Below are 18,319 nucleotides of genomic sequence, written 5' to 3' on the forward strand. Positions count from 1 at the left end.
ATCTATGAAATGTGAAATCTATGTATTACTTCACTTGAAAGGATACAGGCCAAAACATCATAATTCAATGAAGTGAGGTATTTCAATGAATCTACTACAGGTGTTATTAAGTTATCATATTTCTGTATTTGTGACAAGATCTGGAAGACAGCAACAAAAAACAGATGGCATTAACTCATCAAAAGGGAACTGCTGTGCTAAATAATGGCTATCCTTTTTGTTTTTCAAAAGAAACAATGCTTAAAATTAAAGTAGCTTCCTTCTACTCTGTATTTATATAAAACCTATTATATTCTACCATTTCTTAGGAAATATTTTCTTAGGCTACATTCTCCAATTAGGAAATAATTCCAGGACATATAATTTGACTTCTGGAATGATAAATGCCGAATGTCTTTTAGAAATTCTCTTTCTAAATATGAAAGTATTATGCCTGAATCACAATGAAATGCTATTCAAATGTTTCTAACAACTAAAATCAATAAATAATGCATCTCTTTATTAATATTTTTATAAATCAACATGGGTAAATAAGACAATGTTAGACTGTTTAACAGTAGCATTGTTACATCTGACCAAAAAAGCAGATCAATGTGTTAAATATATTGTATGCTGTTTTATTTTTAGAATAACTATACAATGTTTCATTTGCTAAAGATTTTTTCCCCTAAAACTATCAAGGCCATTTCTACTTATGCTGATTTAAAGACAACAAAAAGAAAAATCCCTTAAAATAATATTAACCTCAAAACATACATAATCAAACAAAATGGTTGGATTGCTGTGGCTCAACTTCCCAATTTGTCTTCCAGAAGGCTTCACATTTTCCTTGGTTAGACGCCTACAAGGGGAGAAAAAGGTGGCAGAGATCATCTTAAGTCATTTTCCTTATAATGTTGATAGCTTTTTTATACCATAAAAAACCAAACAAAAAAAAAACCCCAATTCTTTCCCAAGTATCCAAAATGGATCCATGTAAAACCACCACACTCTTCATATACATTACTGTAGGCCTTAAGTTATTTTGATTAGGCATCCTCCCAAAGGGTATTAAGATCTTGTACTAATGCTTAACATTTATAATATATACATTTCCATTTTATATTAATAGTTTAATAAGCAAAAACTCTTAACGTACTCTACAAGTACATAAAACTCCTCTTGAAGAAAATCATAATTATTTTTTAACAGATTTTATTTGTCAGAAAGAGAGGGAGCACACAAGCAGGGGAAGCGGCAGGCAGAGGCAGAAGTAGGCTCCCCACTGAGCAAGGAGCCCAATGCAGGACTCGATCCCAGGACCCTGGGATCATGACCTGAGCCGAAGGCAGATGTTTAACCAACTGAGCCACCCAGGCATCCCAAAATCATAATTATTTTAGATTTAGAAGCACTCATTTATCAGTTTAGATATCAAATTCAGTGTAATGCAATCAAATACCTCATAGACCTGTCTCAGTTACCCTAATAGAGTAATAGCTAATGTTGCACTCCTTGATAGAAGAAGTTCTCTGGTTTTCATGTAAACAATTTTTGAAAGTAAACAAAACTGACCCATAAATCAAAATTATTTCATCATCAACTGCTTCCCTTTCCCATTCTCCACGGCCCAGTTTCCTTTTGTCCCCACAGAAAAGACAGGCCTACCAAATTTGAAACTTTGGCTATACTCTGTTCTACCTTCAAACTTACTACCATCTGTCCTTACTTCTGACACTACTATTTCAGGTGGTCCCCCTACTTGCCAAAGCAGAACCTTCCTCTCTATACCTTTTATCCCATTCCCTTCTGTCTCCACCCTCGAGGGGAATGAATGAATGAATGAACGAACGAACAAACGAATGAATAAATAAATAAAAGGAATACTTTCTTGATTATGTCTTACCCTCAAGCTACCACGGTGTCTGGCATATGGAACACAATCAATGACCATCTGTTGAATGAATTACTGAATGCCTTACAGCAAATTCATTTTTTAAACAGTAATCAAAACTTGTGAAATTCTGTAAGTAATAAATGAATACATTCCATTCCCAAAATACAAAGTTTAATCAATACCAAAATCATATTGTTCAAGCCTGGTGAAATAGTTACAACTAACAAATACAACAAAAATCCAAGTACATTAAAAATTCTACACATATTCTTCAGTGATATATATTTTTATTAATTAATTCATTCATATTAACGTCTTCTATAACAGGCAAAGAGCTAAGCACTCAGAATAGATGGATGAATAATAGCTCCTACTCTCAAGCTTGGTCCAGCTGGAGAGACTGACTTAACCTATTTTTTAAACCTTACATTCTTAAACAAATCCAGCAAGTTACAGAACAGTATTTATTATATGCTATCAATAGTACAAAGGGGGAGAATAATATATTTGTATTCACCTCTACATACATCAAAATCTCTGGAAGGATTAAGAAACTAAACAGTGGCTACTTTTTTTCCTTTAGGAGGACTGAATGAATGGAGGATGGGATGAGAGACTTTTTATTATCTACCCTCTTTACATTTATTGAAATGTAAGCCATGTGAATGTATAAACTATTCAAAAGATTAGATAATTAGATAAAAGAAAAATAATCATAGCAATGTATCTAAGTGGTATGATAGCATCACATGTATATGAAACAGTGGTGGCAGAAAGAACAGTCAATTATGCTTGGCAGTATGTGTTATGGAAGGCTTCGTGAGGAGCTAATACTGAAGCCCACCCTCCAAGGATGATGAGGTCACCAGATAGAGAGCGGAAAAAGAGATAAGGGAAAACCTGTACAAACAGAAGAAATGAAAAATATATGCAAAGAAAAAGGAGACCACAGCACATTCAGGGAAACTTAACCGAGCTCAGTGCAGCTGGAGGTAGAATTAGCAGGCAAAGGGGAATGGGGAGGGACAGATCATGAAAGATGTCTTACATCACCATGCCATAAAGGTTGACACACAACCTGCAGGCAATGGTTAGTCACCAAAGGATCTTGAAGAAAGAATAAATAAAGAATAAAGGCACCATAATACTCCAGATAAAAGAAATGTTAGTAGCAGCAGAGAGCAGAAGACACAGATTCAAGAGATCTGATAATATTTAATATATAGTTGACCCTTGAACAACATAGAGATTAGGGGCAACAACCCACTACCCAGTCGAAAATCTGTGTATAATTTCTGACTCCCCAAAAGCTTAACTACTAATAGCCTACTACGGACCAGAAAGAAGCCTGCCTAATAACATAACAGCCAATTAACACATATTCTGTATATGTATTATATACTATATTCTTACAATAAAGCTAAAGAAAATGTTAAGAAAATCATAAGGAAAATACATTTACAGTACTGTACTGTATTTGTCAATACTGTTAAGTTTACATTGTCTATTTACAAGATGAACAGTCTGTCAGTACCTACACCAATATTATCTTATGTGATACAAAACACAGTAGATGTTATATGCATCACTAATACTAGACATCAAAAATGAAAAGACAATGTGAAAAAGAAATTCATATTTATTTACATGTATAATGATTCACGCATTGATAACAAAGCAACAACAACATGATTGCTTTATCGCAGCCTAATATAACTGATACGATTACTTCATGGTGGCCTAACCTATATGCTAATGAATGAACTGTTATCAAATTTTTATGGCATATAGCATTACAGTCATATTCATAATACAGTATTGGAAACACTTACTTTTTTTAAAAACCACTTATCTGTGATACACTGACAATGCAGTTAGTCCAATTATGAGAAAGGCATACTATACAATAATACAATTCTTTGAAAGCAAAGTTATAAAACAGTAAGAAAACAAACACATATATTTTGTTAAATATCAATTCACCTTATGCCTATGTAAGGATAGGCTATCCACTTCCATACAAGTCTTGCACACAATATCCTACATGATGATAAGGAAGACACAAAAACATCTCCTACAGTTCCTGCCATAGGGTTAGATTTTCAAACGAAGACACACAAACACAACAAGTAAGTTATTAACTGTATAGCACAATGATTATTTACTACTCATTAAGTGGAAATGGATCATCATAAAGGTCTTCATTCTCACTGCCTTCACATTGAGAAGGCTGAAGAGGAGGAGGAAGACAAATGGTTGATCTTGTTGTCTCGGAGATGGCAGAATGGAAGAGACGGAGGAGGTGGAAGGCAGGCAATTGAGACAGGCACACTCAGTGTAACCTTATGGAAGTTATTAACTGTATAGCACAATGATTATTTACTACTCATTAAGTGGAAATGGATCATCATAAAGGTCTTCATTCTCACTGCCTTCACATTGAGAAGGCTGAAGAGGAGGAGGAAGACAAATGGTTGATCTTGTTGTCTCGGAGATGGCAGAATGGAAGAGACGGAGGAGGTGGAAGGCAGGCAATTGAGACAGGCACACTCAGTGTAACCTTATGGAAGTACCTGGTAATTTCTGTCTGACTTTTTTGCTTTTCTACTTGTTTAAAAATGTTTCTATATGGTACCTATCCTTCTTCCATCATTTGCTTTAGTTTCAGTGCCCATATCATAGAAGGGTCCATGTCGTAAAAGAAGTCAAAAAGCAGTCTAGAATAATCAGAACCTTCTGCCGGATTGTCCAGTGTCAATTTGTTTTCCGGCACCTGGTGTTTATCTTTTCCCTTCAAGGCTCAGGAGTTAGCAGCTATATAGATAAGGGCACTCCAGATCATAAACCTGACTGCATTTGCACAGAACAGTGGAGTTAGCCTATTCCTTCCTACCTTAAATCCTGGTGCTTGCTCTTCCTTCCTAATAAAAGTCCTTTGTGGATTTATTTTCCAGAATAGGGCAACTTTTGTCTTCATTAAAAACCTGTTCAGGCAGATATCCCTTCTCCTCAATGATTTTAATGGCATCTGGGAACTTACCTACTTTCTGCCTCTCGGTCAGGAGAAACTGCGTCTCCTGTCATCTTGCCTTTTTTACTAAGCCAAACCTCTCTAAAATTATCAAACCATCCTTTGCTGGCATTAAATTCTCCAGCTTCTGATCCTTCACTTTCCTTTTGCTTTAAGTTGTCATATAATGACTTGGCATTTTCTCAAGTTATATTAGAATCAATAGATATTTCATTCTTAACGCAATTCTGTACCCACGTAACAACCGCATTTTCAATACAAGATAAAAAAGTATTTCACAAAAAGTACAAGGTTTTCACACCTGCTGGTGTAGCTGCAGCAATGACTTCATGAATTTCCTTTACAAAAAAAAAAAAAAAAAGTCCTCACACTGGAAATGGCGGATAGCTGCAGCTACAAACCTCAATCTATGGTACATATCAAGCAATTCAACTTTTTCTTGTAATGTCATGACTTTTCTCTGCTTGGAAGCACTTACGGCAGCACTAGAAGCACTTCGTATGGGTCCCAGGGTGTTATGCAAGGCTTACGGTATCACAATAAACACGAAAAATACATAAGAACCATGAGAGATCACTTTTTACTGCAATATGCAATTTACTGGAGAGATGTACTGCTCACGCATAGATGATTAGCATCACACAGTGTTTTAAGCGTATACTCACAACACTTGAGCTCACTTCATAGCAACAGGGTGGCTACAAAATTATTACAGTAGTACAGTAAGTATTACAGGTAGTTTTCATGCAGTTATGACTTAATACTAAATCTTTACATTTGTTTACATCTCTCTTGCCTACAAACGGCACACTGTACAGTCTGCAAATGTGCACGTAAGTTCTGGTAAATTTTAACTTTTTAGAATAGATTGGTATATATTTTATGGTAGCAAATGATAAAACAGACTAGTATCTACATATATTTTATGCATTCATGACATACCTTTTTCTTGATTTTTTTCAATATTTCTAGGTTATGTGATTTGTCTTTAAGTTTTTTCAAATTTGTTCCAAATCTCAAAAAAATTTCCAATACATTTATGAAAAAAAAAAACACGTAAGTGAATCCGCATAGTTCAAACCCATGTTTGTTCAAGGGTCAACTGTATTATTAAATAATCCATATAAAGCACTTAGTTCAGGGCCTGGCACAAATAAGTATTAATGGCTCCATAAATATTAGCTGCTGTTGTTAAGCTAGAAACTACCTGAGGAATTCTGAAGACCAGAACTCTTTTGGAAGGACGAATTCTAGTATCATCTCCTTCCACGCCTTCCTCAACTTCACAGAGTGAAATAACTCACTCTCTTCTCTATCCTCCCAAAGAACATTATATATACTGTATAACAGCAACTATTAAACCAGATTGTGATTGTGCACACACCTATTTCCTCAGCAGACTGTGACCAGGGACAGTATCACTGGGCAGACAGTATCACTGCATACTATTAAATCTAGTTAAACCAGAAAATGAACTATTTTAATTAAAATAACCACACCACTGCACAAACATAAAGGAAATAACAATCAATAGCCCTACTGAAAACACTTGTAATATAGCAGTGTATTTAGCATATAAACCAACTCTAATCTGAAGTATACAATTTTCATAATTAAGTTTCAGTTTATCAAGAAGTAAAATAACATCACTCTTATATCTTTAATAACAGGAAAATAAGGCACACAAATGAAAAGAATAGAAATTTTTCAAAAGTTGACTCAAGGAGGTAGTTCTGCATAATTCCATTAGATCTTCCAAAAAAGAAAAATCTTTTTTTTAAGATCTTATTCATTTATTTGAGAAAAAGAGAGAGACAAAGCACGCATGCAAGCAGAGGAAGGAGCAGAGGGAGAGGGAAAGGTAGAGAATCCCAAGCAGACTCTGTGCTAAGCGCAGAGCCCAATGCAGGAAGGGCAGGATCCACAACCCATGAGATCACAGCCTGAGCCAAAACCAAAGTCAGAAGCTTAACCGACTGAGCCACCTGGGCACTCCAAGAAAAATCTTTATTACAGTAACTTTCAGCAGAGGAAATTTCGAGAACTTTGACCACCTTTTATAAGCCATTAAATGTATTATGCAAATTGAGCAAAGGCCATAGTAGGCTGTCCTTTTAAAAAAACTCACCCTATAATATGATGCATTAGAGGAGTATTAAATTTTACAGCTATGCAAACATGACTACAAAAACTAACTTGGTAGTCAAAATGAGCTAAAAAGCACAAAAATTGTTAGTCATTCTATCTGCAGTATATAATCGGCTATACCATTAAGCAAATACTCCTGGACTTCCTCAGAACTGAGGCTCAGACATAAGTTGGCTGGAAGAAAGTAAATTAGATCCAGATATACTTTAGGTTAATAAGAAGAAAAATAAATTAAAACTTACTTCATGATATATTTGGCTCTGTCTATTGTTTGGGCTTTAACTTTTACTAAAAGTGGGTGACTGTTATAAGTTTCATTCTTCCACTGGCCATACAGACGGTATCTTAAAAAACGATGAGATGAAGAATTAGGAAAAGCTAAACACTTAAAGGTTAATGCACTAGAATAGTAGTTAAAAACACAAAAATATTATGTATTTACCTATGCTGATATGGAAATGTTTTAAACATTCCCCATAGTTCCTCAGACATACAAGCATTGCAGTCCATCAAAGAAAGAGATGGAAGAAGTACCTGGTCAGTAATGCTAAGTAAACAGCTAAGGATAACTTCCTAAGAAGAAGGGAGGAAAAATTATTTTAGTAAAAGGTCCACATTAATCCCCCCCTAAAATAAATTTATGTCAGCCTTGGAAAAACTGCCATTCTTTGATCTACCACACCACATCTAATTTCCCACACTATCACCACCCTTTTCACAATGGGTATTTGTGCTTCTCATCTAAGGAAGCAATGAGGTGAGGTAAGGAAAGGGACAGCAAGAGAACGAGGGACTCTTATTATTCCTCTTCCTTTCTCAACATGGTAATCTTCAAAAATAGGAGCTGTCAATCTTAAAAGATACGGCAATTACATCGAAAACCGGGGATGTACTGTATGGTGACTAACATAATAAAAAATCATTATAAAAATAAATAAATAAAAGATACGGCAAAAGCTATACTAAGAATGTAGAGTACAAAATAATTCACACACGTGATTAAAGCATATGCTGTACATAGACAAATCAGACACACTGGATTTTTCTAGTCTCTTACCGTTTTCTCTTTATCTTCTTGTTTGCTTCCATCAGACTGAAACTAAAATTAAAAAAAACTATAAATAAAATGCAAAAAGGTTAAGATTATGATGTCACAATTTAGCATCTAATTTGAAAAAAATTAACTTGTACATGGTTGTGAATTATTTCCTTACTTTTTCAACAAGTGTAGATTTTAAATATAGCCAGTATTACCAATTAACATTTTTTAATTTCACCTATATTTCTAACTTCCAAATCATTTGCAACATTCATGAATTTTAAATGTCACTTTTATAAGCCAATTCTTTTCTCAACCTCATTATCACAAACCAAAGCATCCTAAAATTGATCTAAGTATTTATTATAAGATTGTATCCAGCACAATTTAGTTATAACGCATTTGCATTTTTCCATCCAGAAGTTCTGATTTTCTGCTACAGAATTAGTAAAATCTAAGACTCAAGTAGTAACACAAAAAATTTAAACTCAAAGAAATTAAAACTATGTTTTAATTCACCATTACTTAAACTCTCAATGAGAAATAAGCCCAAAATACTAGTAACATTACTGAAAAGACCATACCACTGCCTAAGTTGGACTGAATGAAAAAACCTGGGCCACTGATTTGCAGATGGACCGCTTAAGTGCCATGTTTGATGCTGATGCTGTCCATTCATTCAAAATGAAACAGTAATACTTGTGTGTGTGTATATAGGCAGGTAGAGAGTTAGAGGAGTGTGCAAAGGCCAAAAGGACAACTGAAGCACTGATAGCCAAGGACAATCTAGATTTCTGGGAAGGATTTAATTCAATACCAAGTGACGGAAGGGGAAAAAGCTAACATGCAGCTAACAAGCTTATTATTTTCTTGGCAGAAATGGGTATTTTGTGCATGTATGTTTTCATACTTGAGTAATTTAACAGACACTACTGCAGAGAAGTCTAGCTTCTGTGCGACATTTTCACATAAGACTAATTCCAGGACTGCCACGTCACACTGATGGGAAAACACACAATCCCCCCCTCCCTTTAATCAGCAGGTTAAAAAGATATGGTTCCCTTTCACAGAAACAACTGTTAAGTCAACATATATCCTGGTCAGCAAATAAGGGTCAGGTTACAAAGGAATGGCCTGGCAGAAAACGAAGTAGATAGCTGCTTTTGTTTTGTTTTGTTTGGGGGGGCAGTAATTCTGGTGGCATATTAGGAAGAACTAGACTTACAGTATTATTATGTTGGGGATAAAGGCAGTTAAATAAGCTACTCCTTTTCTAATATACTATGATTCTCATAAAGCTACACAGATTTCTCCATAGAAATAAAACATTTTCTTACTTACTAAGCTGTCCTAATTCCTTTACTAAATACTTAAGTTTGTAATATCTATATGTCAATTCTCTAGATTTCATAACCAGGAAAATTTGAAAAAGAAAAAGAAATATGGAAAGCACAAGAAACTATCTAGAAGAGCAGTAAGAAACATTTCTATCAAAGGCTAACTATAACAAAGATGAACAAAAGTAAATGGCAAAGGTACATGCAAGTAAAAGAATTTTCTTTTCTTTGGTAAGAATTTTATAAAAACCATTCCAGTCTCTTGATGCTTTTTCTTTTAGTTTAATTTGCTTTTTAATTTAGAGTAAATATAAAACTCTCCATTCTCACAGTACAACACTAAAATTTTATTGAATGGCCAGTCCAGGAAGAAATGGGAGGAAGAAAAGAAGGGGAGGAACAAAATACATCCACTTCATTCATTCATTTACTATGGCCAGACACCGGAATTCAAAGATGAACAGAACAGAGTTCCTATCTTTGAGGAACTGACAAAGACAGTTCAGTTCCTATCTTTGGGGATCTCTTGAAGATCAAAAGTACACTTGCCAATGTACTATTAGGAACTGAATTTTTAAGTATGAATAAAATCGAGCATTCATAATTATGCCTAGACAAACCATCAGATATAAATGGCCCCAAGCAGGTTCCATACTTGTCCCATAATGGGGGAGCAAATGACAGGGCTGCATAAAAGAACTGGGCACAAAAAATAACGTAGGGTCCACCAAGAGGGGGCTTCTGGAGAGTCAAGAAATAGAGCTTGGGAAAAAGTCGTAGATTTAACTAGATAAATTACTTTATTACTGATGTCCTACTTTTAGTATCTCTAACCCATGAATATTTGAAATGCTACTTTAGACTTTATTTCAGAAAAGGAAAAAAAAGGAAAAATACTTAAGATTTGTGACTAGATTTGAACCTGAAGCTACATCTAAGTAAAGTATGGCACTATTTTCACCTTCCCTATTTTTCTCATTAACTACCACTTATTGAGTACTCACTATGTGCCAGACAGTAGGCTAAGAACTTCACATTTAGGTCTTAAAACTATAAGGAAAATCTCTTTGCTAGGAAGGATCCAACTAAGACCCATCAAAATAACTTAGAAATAGGAAAATATAATCTATAGGTTAAAAGTTACAAGGCCATCAGTTTACTGAGCCTGAAGAAGAGATAAATGAATTGCCTTTCAATGTTTTGGGTCAAAGCTTTGTTTTTATCTTTTAATCAGAAACTCTTAAAATTTTATAAAACACTTAGAAACAATCAGTAATACTGATACTACATCATTTCTGAAAACAGAGATACTAAATGAAAAAGTACTAAAATGAAAGTACACATTTCATTTTTAATCAATACAAATCTGTACCAAAGAATTAATAATATGGTCATCTATACACAGTATGACCATATATGCTGGTTCTCGCTTTTTATCCCAGTGTAAGTAATAGCACAACCTTTCCATCTTGAGTATCCTGGTTTAGACAATAAAACACATAGTCTCCCTACCTACCACATGGGTAGCAGTCAAACTGCAGTAAACGGACTTGTGGAAGTGGTTTACACATTAAAATATAGCAAACAAAAGAAAATGCTAAATAGCTATACTTGGTTTCATAAAATTCACCACCCAAAAGTAATTACTTTGGTTAAAACGTTGATTATGATATGAAACTGTGCTGTTTTACACGAGCATAGTTCTAACAAACTGTGTGTAAAAATGGGCATTTTCAGTGCACTTAATGAATATGAATATGTGATTTATTTAAATGACTTTGCTTTATAAATGGAGTTCATAATAGAAGTCTTTTGTAAAACAAAAAGCCCTGTAAATCTATCTTTAGGGAAAATTAAGGTTTTCATATGAAATTTGTTTTAAGGGATATGCCCCTGTGTTTTACTTTACATTCCCCCAAAAGCAGACCCTATTCAAGTGCAGGCATAGTTTATTTGGGAAGTAACCCTAGGTGCCACTAGTAGGAAATTATTCCTGTGGGTTAACTGGAGCTTAGTACCACTGGGGACTCTGAAGGTCTGTAGAAATGCAACTTAGGATTATCACATCTCAAGGCATGGTAGTTACATACTAACTCCTATCATTTCACTGGTTCTCCAGCAATTCCAGGACACCAATTCCTATACTACCTATGTACGCTTCCAGGTCCAGAAAAGTCCTCAGACAGAGAGATGCAGGTGCCAATAGCTGAAAATTAGGCTGGCACACACCAAAATGGTAAGGACCTAGTGTAGAGCCAAAAGAATACAGATGGAATCTAATAGCATCTGCTATACCCTGCATGGATAAATGGCCAAACCTCCAAGACATGAGAGTTTTTCACAAATATTTTTTAATGTTTTATATTCTGAATTTTTTTTCTGAAACTGAACACTGAGGTTCAATTTCAGAAAACAGTCTTTGAAAGGAGGCACAGGGGTTGAATCAACTGCTTACAGTGTGCATCTGGTACACACTAAAAATTCTACTTTCTTGTATAAAATATACTTCTAAAATTAAACGGTTTGTACATAGAGTCTACATCTGCCTATCCTTGTATGTTTATATGTCTCTCTTAAGTAAAAAGCATAGCTAATGGTAAAAATTAAGATCCTATTTGTAATTTTATTATCTTAACTGTGATACTACATCTTGATTAGAACTGTCACATGAAGATATTCAGTAATAGCTAAGGTGACCTTAGTTCAAACCAATTATTACAGGTGACAATATAAGCACAAATATAAACATCCTAACAGTTCTTCCCTGCTCAGGCTCATTAAATAGCAAGAATACTATAGATTCAATTTGGTCTCCAACTCTAGAGTTCATGTGCTTTGCATGAGACTTATAATAACAAAAGTACATACAGGAGCTTAGCGAACAGTGCCAATGAGAGCAGCATCTGTCTCTTGGACAATAAGAATTATAATGCAAGGTTCTGATTCTCTTACAAATATTCTTACAAAATTTGTATCTACTTAAAATTGGAAAGTGACATGTCTATAGCTACCCATGACTAGTCCACTCACAAAGTCCCAGCAATAAAAATTTACTTTGATAAAAATTTTGATTTGTTACTAATTTATAACATAAATTTCCACAATGGGGGGGACACATCTGCTTACCACTACAATGTAAGGAAGTCAAAGGCATTCCTACACAAAATCAAATCTGCTCTCATGGGGAAATGAAGCTGCTACTTTAAAGTAGTATCTATTATTTAAAGACAGAGATAGACTAAAGTATATTAACACTTTATTATTTTTTTAAAGATTTTATTTATTTATTTGACAGAGAGAGGCAGCGAGAGAGGAAACACAAGCAGGGGGAGTGGGAGAGAGAGAAGCAGGCTTCCTGCTGAGCAGGGAGATGATGCGATATGGGGCTCCATCCCAGAACCCTGGGATCATGACCTGAGCCAAAGGCAGACGCTTAATGACTGAGCCACCCAGGTGCCCGAAGTATATTAACATTTTAAAACAAATCATCAAAAGCTAGTGTAGTGACAATTTACAAAAGTAAAGTTGTAACTTACTATGTTCTGAAGAATTCATGACAACTTTAACTCTCTAAAGGTGAATGCCTAATTAATGTTAGTATCTAATTAATGTTTAGACATATCTTATTTGATTCTCATTGCAACCCCAGGAACTAGATAAGGCAAATATTATTACCACTCATCTCTGGCATAGAAAAGTGACCAGACTAAAGTCACATAACTAGCAAGTACCTAGCCACTCATCCCGATGAAACCAGTTAACCTAACAATCAATGTGTAATGCCTTAAATTACTTTGTTTGGGGGACAGCCTTAAATGAAGACTCTGTGGGTGAGTTAGGTTCTAAAGTCACTGAATACAATGAAAATTATATAAACTCACAATTACCCTTAAAAGTGCCTTAAATTATCTATAAAGTACACAGACACATTATCTTTCATTTAAGTCCAACACAAGACTGTTTTTCCCCCTGTAGCACTAGAAGAAATCACTGTTATGGGAACATGAATTTATGTGAAGATGAAATCAAGTAACTGGCTTGCATTTAGGGGCCATGTCACATGAAAACCCATTACTTTAAAAACTAGACACATACTGAATGTGGTAAGAGACCTGAGAAACTGAACCAAACTCAGAGAAAATAAATCCTCCAATTTCGCCCTTACCCCTAGGCATACACACTTAAGTATTTTGATGGAACAAGTCTGGCCACATTCACGCAAATTAAGCACAAGTATGGTACAATTCTGCTGTGCTTGTACCTTCATCCAGAAGGATTATTAACTTTGAGGTCTAATCTACACAACCAGGGTAGATCTTCAATTTTGAAAAGAAAAACAAAAAAACAGTAAACATCAAGCCAAAATTCTAAAGTAACTGGTTCATAAAGTAGAGCTTTGGAATCAATGTTCTAAGGTAGATTCTGTCCCTAGCAATCCCAATTTTTATTATTAAAAATTTCAAGTTTACATAAAAAAGTTGAATGGATGGATAGTGCACTATCAATAAACACCTCTTATACCTACTTTGTAGATTCAATAATTAGCATTTTGCCCTTTTGACTGACCAAAAAAATAGCAGGCATGACATTTCATCTCAAAAGAATTCAGGAGGCATCTCCTAAAAAGAACATTCTTCCACATTACCACAATATCATTATCACAGCTAGCTATTCCCAATATCATCCAATGCCCAATCTAAGGAATATTCTGACTCCCTGACTCTAGGTTTCTCTAAGCTTCATCTATGAATCAATTTAAAGCACTCTGGCTTTTACCAAAGGCCAACGTAAGAAACAGCCATATAAACAGCCTGGCCAGACAAATGAATTAAGATGACAGAGTGAAGCAGAATTTTTCTCCCCTATCCCTAACGCAATGAACAAGGTCTGCCTCGTTGTTTTAATGCTCCAAACTCACCATCAAACAACCAGGAAAAGAGGAAACTATGCTATTAACTTCAAGGGGACGGGGAAACAGACAGACAGACACACACACACACACACACACACACATTCAATTCTGGTACTACACACAGTGTGGTATGGCTCCTGCCCTTAACCCAACCCCAGAAGTAGTACAGACCAAGGAAGGTAAGTCAACGAAATCCTTCAAACAATAAGACCTGCAATGTAAGTGAGTAACTGAGGAAAAACTCTTGTGAATAAGAGCCCAGCAGAACTCTGGCAAAGGAAGAACCAGCTGCTAAAGCCTGCTGTCATTCAAAGGAACTGTACTTCGATGGCTGAGGGAGTCAAAGCCCAAGGGAGCTGACATACCCACATGGCTGGGCATGCCTAGTACAGGATAGGTAACAGTACCTCAAAAGAGAAAGCAGAGGTACTCTAAATGAGGGCTATACTCAGCCTCACTGAGCTCATTCACTTCCTTATCATACACTACAGAAAAGAACAAAAGGAGAACCCAATACTCAGACTGTAGCTTGTGGGGAGGAGGACTGATCATAAATAAGGTAGGAAAGGTAAGAGGATTCACTCTCACTATATCAGAAAGAAGTTGTGAACAGAGCTATACATATTAAGATGAAAAGAAATGCTGTGGCTACAATGGAAATATAAATAGCATGCCCCCCCCGCCAAAAAAAAAGCATATAAAAGATAAACGAACTCAGTGTGGATGAAAGTAGAACACAAAGGACAAAGGCAGATTCTCCACAAATATCTATAGATCGTCATAGAAAAAAAGTCTTAAGGATGAACTTAATAAAGAGAAAAGCTTGGAGATGAGATACATAGACAGAGATGAACACAGATCGTAGAGATAAACAAAGTAACAAAATACCACTAACAGATTTAATTTAAAATAGCAAGGAATTTCAAGAATTGCAAAATTTAGATAACCTATCATTTCTTCCACTTCAGACACACTACATTTGTATAGGCAGGAGAGCATGATGATTTTGAGCTTGGCCTCTGAATCCAGACTGCCTGGATTGAACTCTCAGCCCCGCCCCATATTAATGGTGTGACCTGGACAATTTACTTAACCTAAAGCATAAAGGGTATGGTAAAGATTAAATGAACTGACTCACATGAAGTACTTAGAACAGGACCTGGCACAGAGTAAGAGCTCAATATTAACTGTCGCTATCATAAACAACTTAATCCATTAACATCAGCTGGATGCAAAAAAGCACCAAGGAATTCATCGTTAGGTGTGTAGGTGCTGTCAAAACCATTTAAGTATGTCAGATGAGCATGTTAAAGCTATGCTCTACAATTAAAGAAAATTAAAGACAGCAAAATCTGTCCATTCATATAGAAATATTCTTTACAGCTACCCCCTCTTTTAAGGCTGAAATAAAGACCAAAACTGGTTAATATACTAGAAAAACAGTTCTCAGAGTTTGGTCTTTGAATCAGTAGCATCAGCATCACCTGGTAACTTGTTAGAAATGCAAACTCTCTTCAGTAGGTTCCACCCTAGACCTACTAAATCAGAAATTCTGAGGATGGAACCCAACAATGTGTTTTAAGATGAGCTCCAGGTGATTTAATGTATGCTAAAGTCTGAAGAACACTGTACTAGATGGTCCTATGTTATGTACCTCAAATTTAAGAAATACGCAGTGATAAATGATTACAAATAACTGTAGGCTAGAAGACTATTCTGTTAAGTGACAGGTGGTATAAGTATATAACCAACATTTTCAAAATATGCATAAATTATATATACAAGCAACTGCAAGCTTATAAATGAGTTGTTAAAGACATTTAATTATATTATTTGGAACTAAGGTCAAATTCCTCCTTTAGAAACAATCTTACATACCCTAGTTAAATTCCTAACTAAGCAACAAAAGCCTTTTAAAACTATACAGGACAAATGATCTGTTACAGTGAAATATTTTCATGGGTAAAAAATGAATCAAAATTCTAACTCAGATCGTTGGAAAGATTCACTTTTCCTACCACAACCTTAGCAATGAGAGAAGACAGATTTCTTCCCACACTGTGATCAAAATAAACATTTTCCTCTTCCTTTCTGCCCTTCTACCTCTGTAAAAATAGAGACTGGAGTTAGGGGCAGGCACCAGGCACAACTGTGATAGAACAGAGGTACAGGAGAGCTGAGATGGAGATGGAAGAGGGGAAGGGTGACAGCTCTAGCACCTGTGCGTCTTGGTAACAATACTGTCTACGTTTGTGCATATGTTCATGCATATGTCTGTGTACAGGACTTCCACAAGTTGGATGTTTGGTCTCCTGCTTACAGGTTTATAATACTTGCAGCCAAAGAAAGAATTTCAGAACAAGAGATCTGAACAATAGGATGTTCCGTTAAAAAGAATAGCATTAGTGGGTGAAGATGAGAAAGAGTCTATTTACATTATCAAAAAAGTATCTCCCCACAAGATATATATTAGCAACAAAGGAAAAAAAATCATTGTACCCTAGAGAAACCTGGTAGCCCATTACGTTAACCATGTGATCAATGTTAACATCACCGGTAATGGGACAGATTGACTTCATATGCTTCCCAATATGAGGCACTGGGAAAGACGACCCTTTCATTCTCTGAACAGGCACTACTAACAAGACTCATCCCTTTCAGATTATAAGAATCAAAAAAATGAAACATCATTATACTTCCTTTTTATATACGTTATATAATAAATTATTTGTATAGTAATAAACTACTCAGATTTTAATAATATGGTATCAATGTTAATTTATTGATTTTGATAATTGTAGTGGTTTAAGATTTTATTTATTTGAGAGACAGAGAGGGAGAGCACGAGCAGGGGGGGAAAGGGAGAAGCAGGCTCCCCACTGAGCAGGGAGCCCAATGCAGGACTCCATCCCAGGACCCCGGGATCATGACCTGAGTCGAAGGCAGATGCTTAACTGACTGAGCCACCCAGGTGCCCAGCAGATTTCTTTAGAGTACCTTTACATAATGTAAATTTGTAAGCATTAAAAAAAAAGTAATAATTAAAAGCCAAATCAAATATTTCAGGTATCAAGGGATTAATATACAAAAGCTGACAAATTTTCTGTACAGTTACTGTTGTCAAAAATTAAAATTAGATGCAATCACCAAACACCAGAGAAAACTGTATTTGTGCTTGTAATAATTTACAGATTCTTTTAGTAGCCTTGTTTTACAATTGAAAATTATGTATTCTTTCCTGTTTCAAGACCTTGGGTTAGGCAAAGTTCTCTTAGAACACAAAGAGGAAACCATAATCAAAATTTAAGATTTTGTTTTTCAAAAGACAATTAACATAATGAAAAGGCAAATCAGAGAAATAATAATAAAAGACAACCCAATTAAAATGGGTAGAGATTTGAATAGACATTTCAATATATGATGATTACAAATGGCAAATAAGAACATGAAAAGATGCTCAACATCACCGATCATCAGGGAAACGTAAATTAAAAGCACAATAGGTACCACTACACACCCACTAGAATGACTAAAATTTAAGAGTGACAATAACAAGTGCTGATGAGGATGTGGAACAACTGGAAGTCATTTACAGGAATGCAACATGGTACACACATGTTGGAACAGTTTGGCAAAAAGTTAAACATACACTTACCCATATGGCCCAGCAATCCCATTCCTGGGGAAACAAAAACATATGCCCCCCCCAAAAAAAGACTTGTACAGGAATATTCATAGCAGCTTTATTTATAATAGCCCCCAACTAGAAACAACCCAAATGCCCATCAACTGGAGAATGCATAAATTCTGGTATGTCTATCTATTATTACACAGCAATAAAGGAACTACTGACACGTGCAACAACTTGGATGAATCTCAAAAGCATTACGTGAAAGAAACCAGACAAAAAAACAGTACATTCTATACAATTCCATTTGTATGAAGTTCTAGAAAAAGCAAAACTATAATGACAAAA

The 18,319-nt window shown here is 35.3% G+C and overlaps 1 protein-coding gene across 19 annotated transcripts in view; it reads right to left on the reverse strand.

Moving 5' to 3' along the window:
- The window catches only part of THOC2 (THO complex subunit 2), a 110,367-nt gene that overhangs the window by 35,291 nt on the left and 56,757 nt on the right, over positions 1-18,319 (reverse strand). For 12 of the 19 annotated variants that reach the window (XM_057314161.1, XM_044391659.3, XM_057314173.1 and 9 more), the window contains 5 exons: positions 8,113-8,154; positions 7,498-7,628; positions 7,298-7,399; positions 745-841; positions 47-140 (listed from right to left, as the gene is read on the reverse strand). In XM_057314161.1, coding sequence (XP_057170144.1) covers positions 47-140; positions 745-841; positions 7,298-7,399; positions 7,498-7,628; positions 8,113-8,154 — 466 coding nt within the window. The remainder of the gene's footprint in view (positions 1-46; positions 141-744; positions 842-7,297; positions 7,400-7,497; positions 7,629-8,112; positions 8,155-18,319) is intronic. The other 7 variants (XM_048213838.2, XM_048213837.2, XM_026520532.4 and 4 more) reach the window with 1 other exon arrangement.

The sequence above is a fragment of the Ursus arctos genome, chromosome X (genome assembly GCF_023065955.2).
Source record: "Ursus arctos isolate Adak ecotype North America chromosome X, UrsArc2.0, whole genome shotgun sequence".
NCBI lineage: Eukaryota > Metazoa > Chordata > Mammalia > Carnivora > Ursidae > Ursus > Ursus arctos.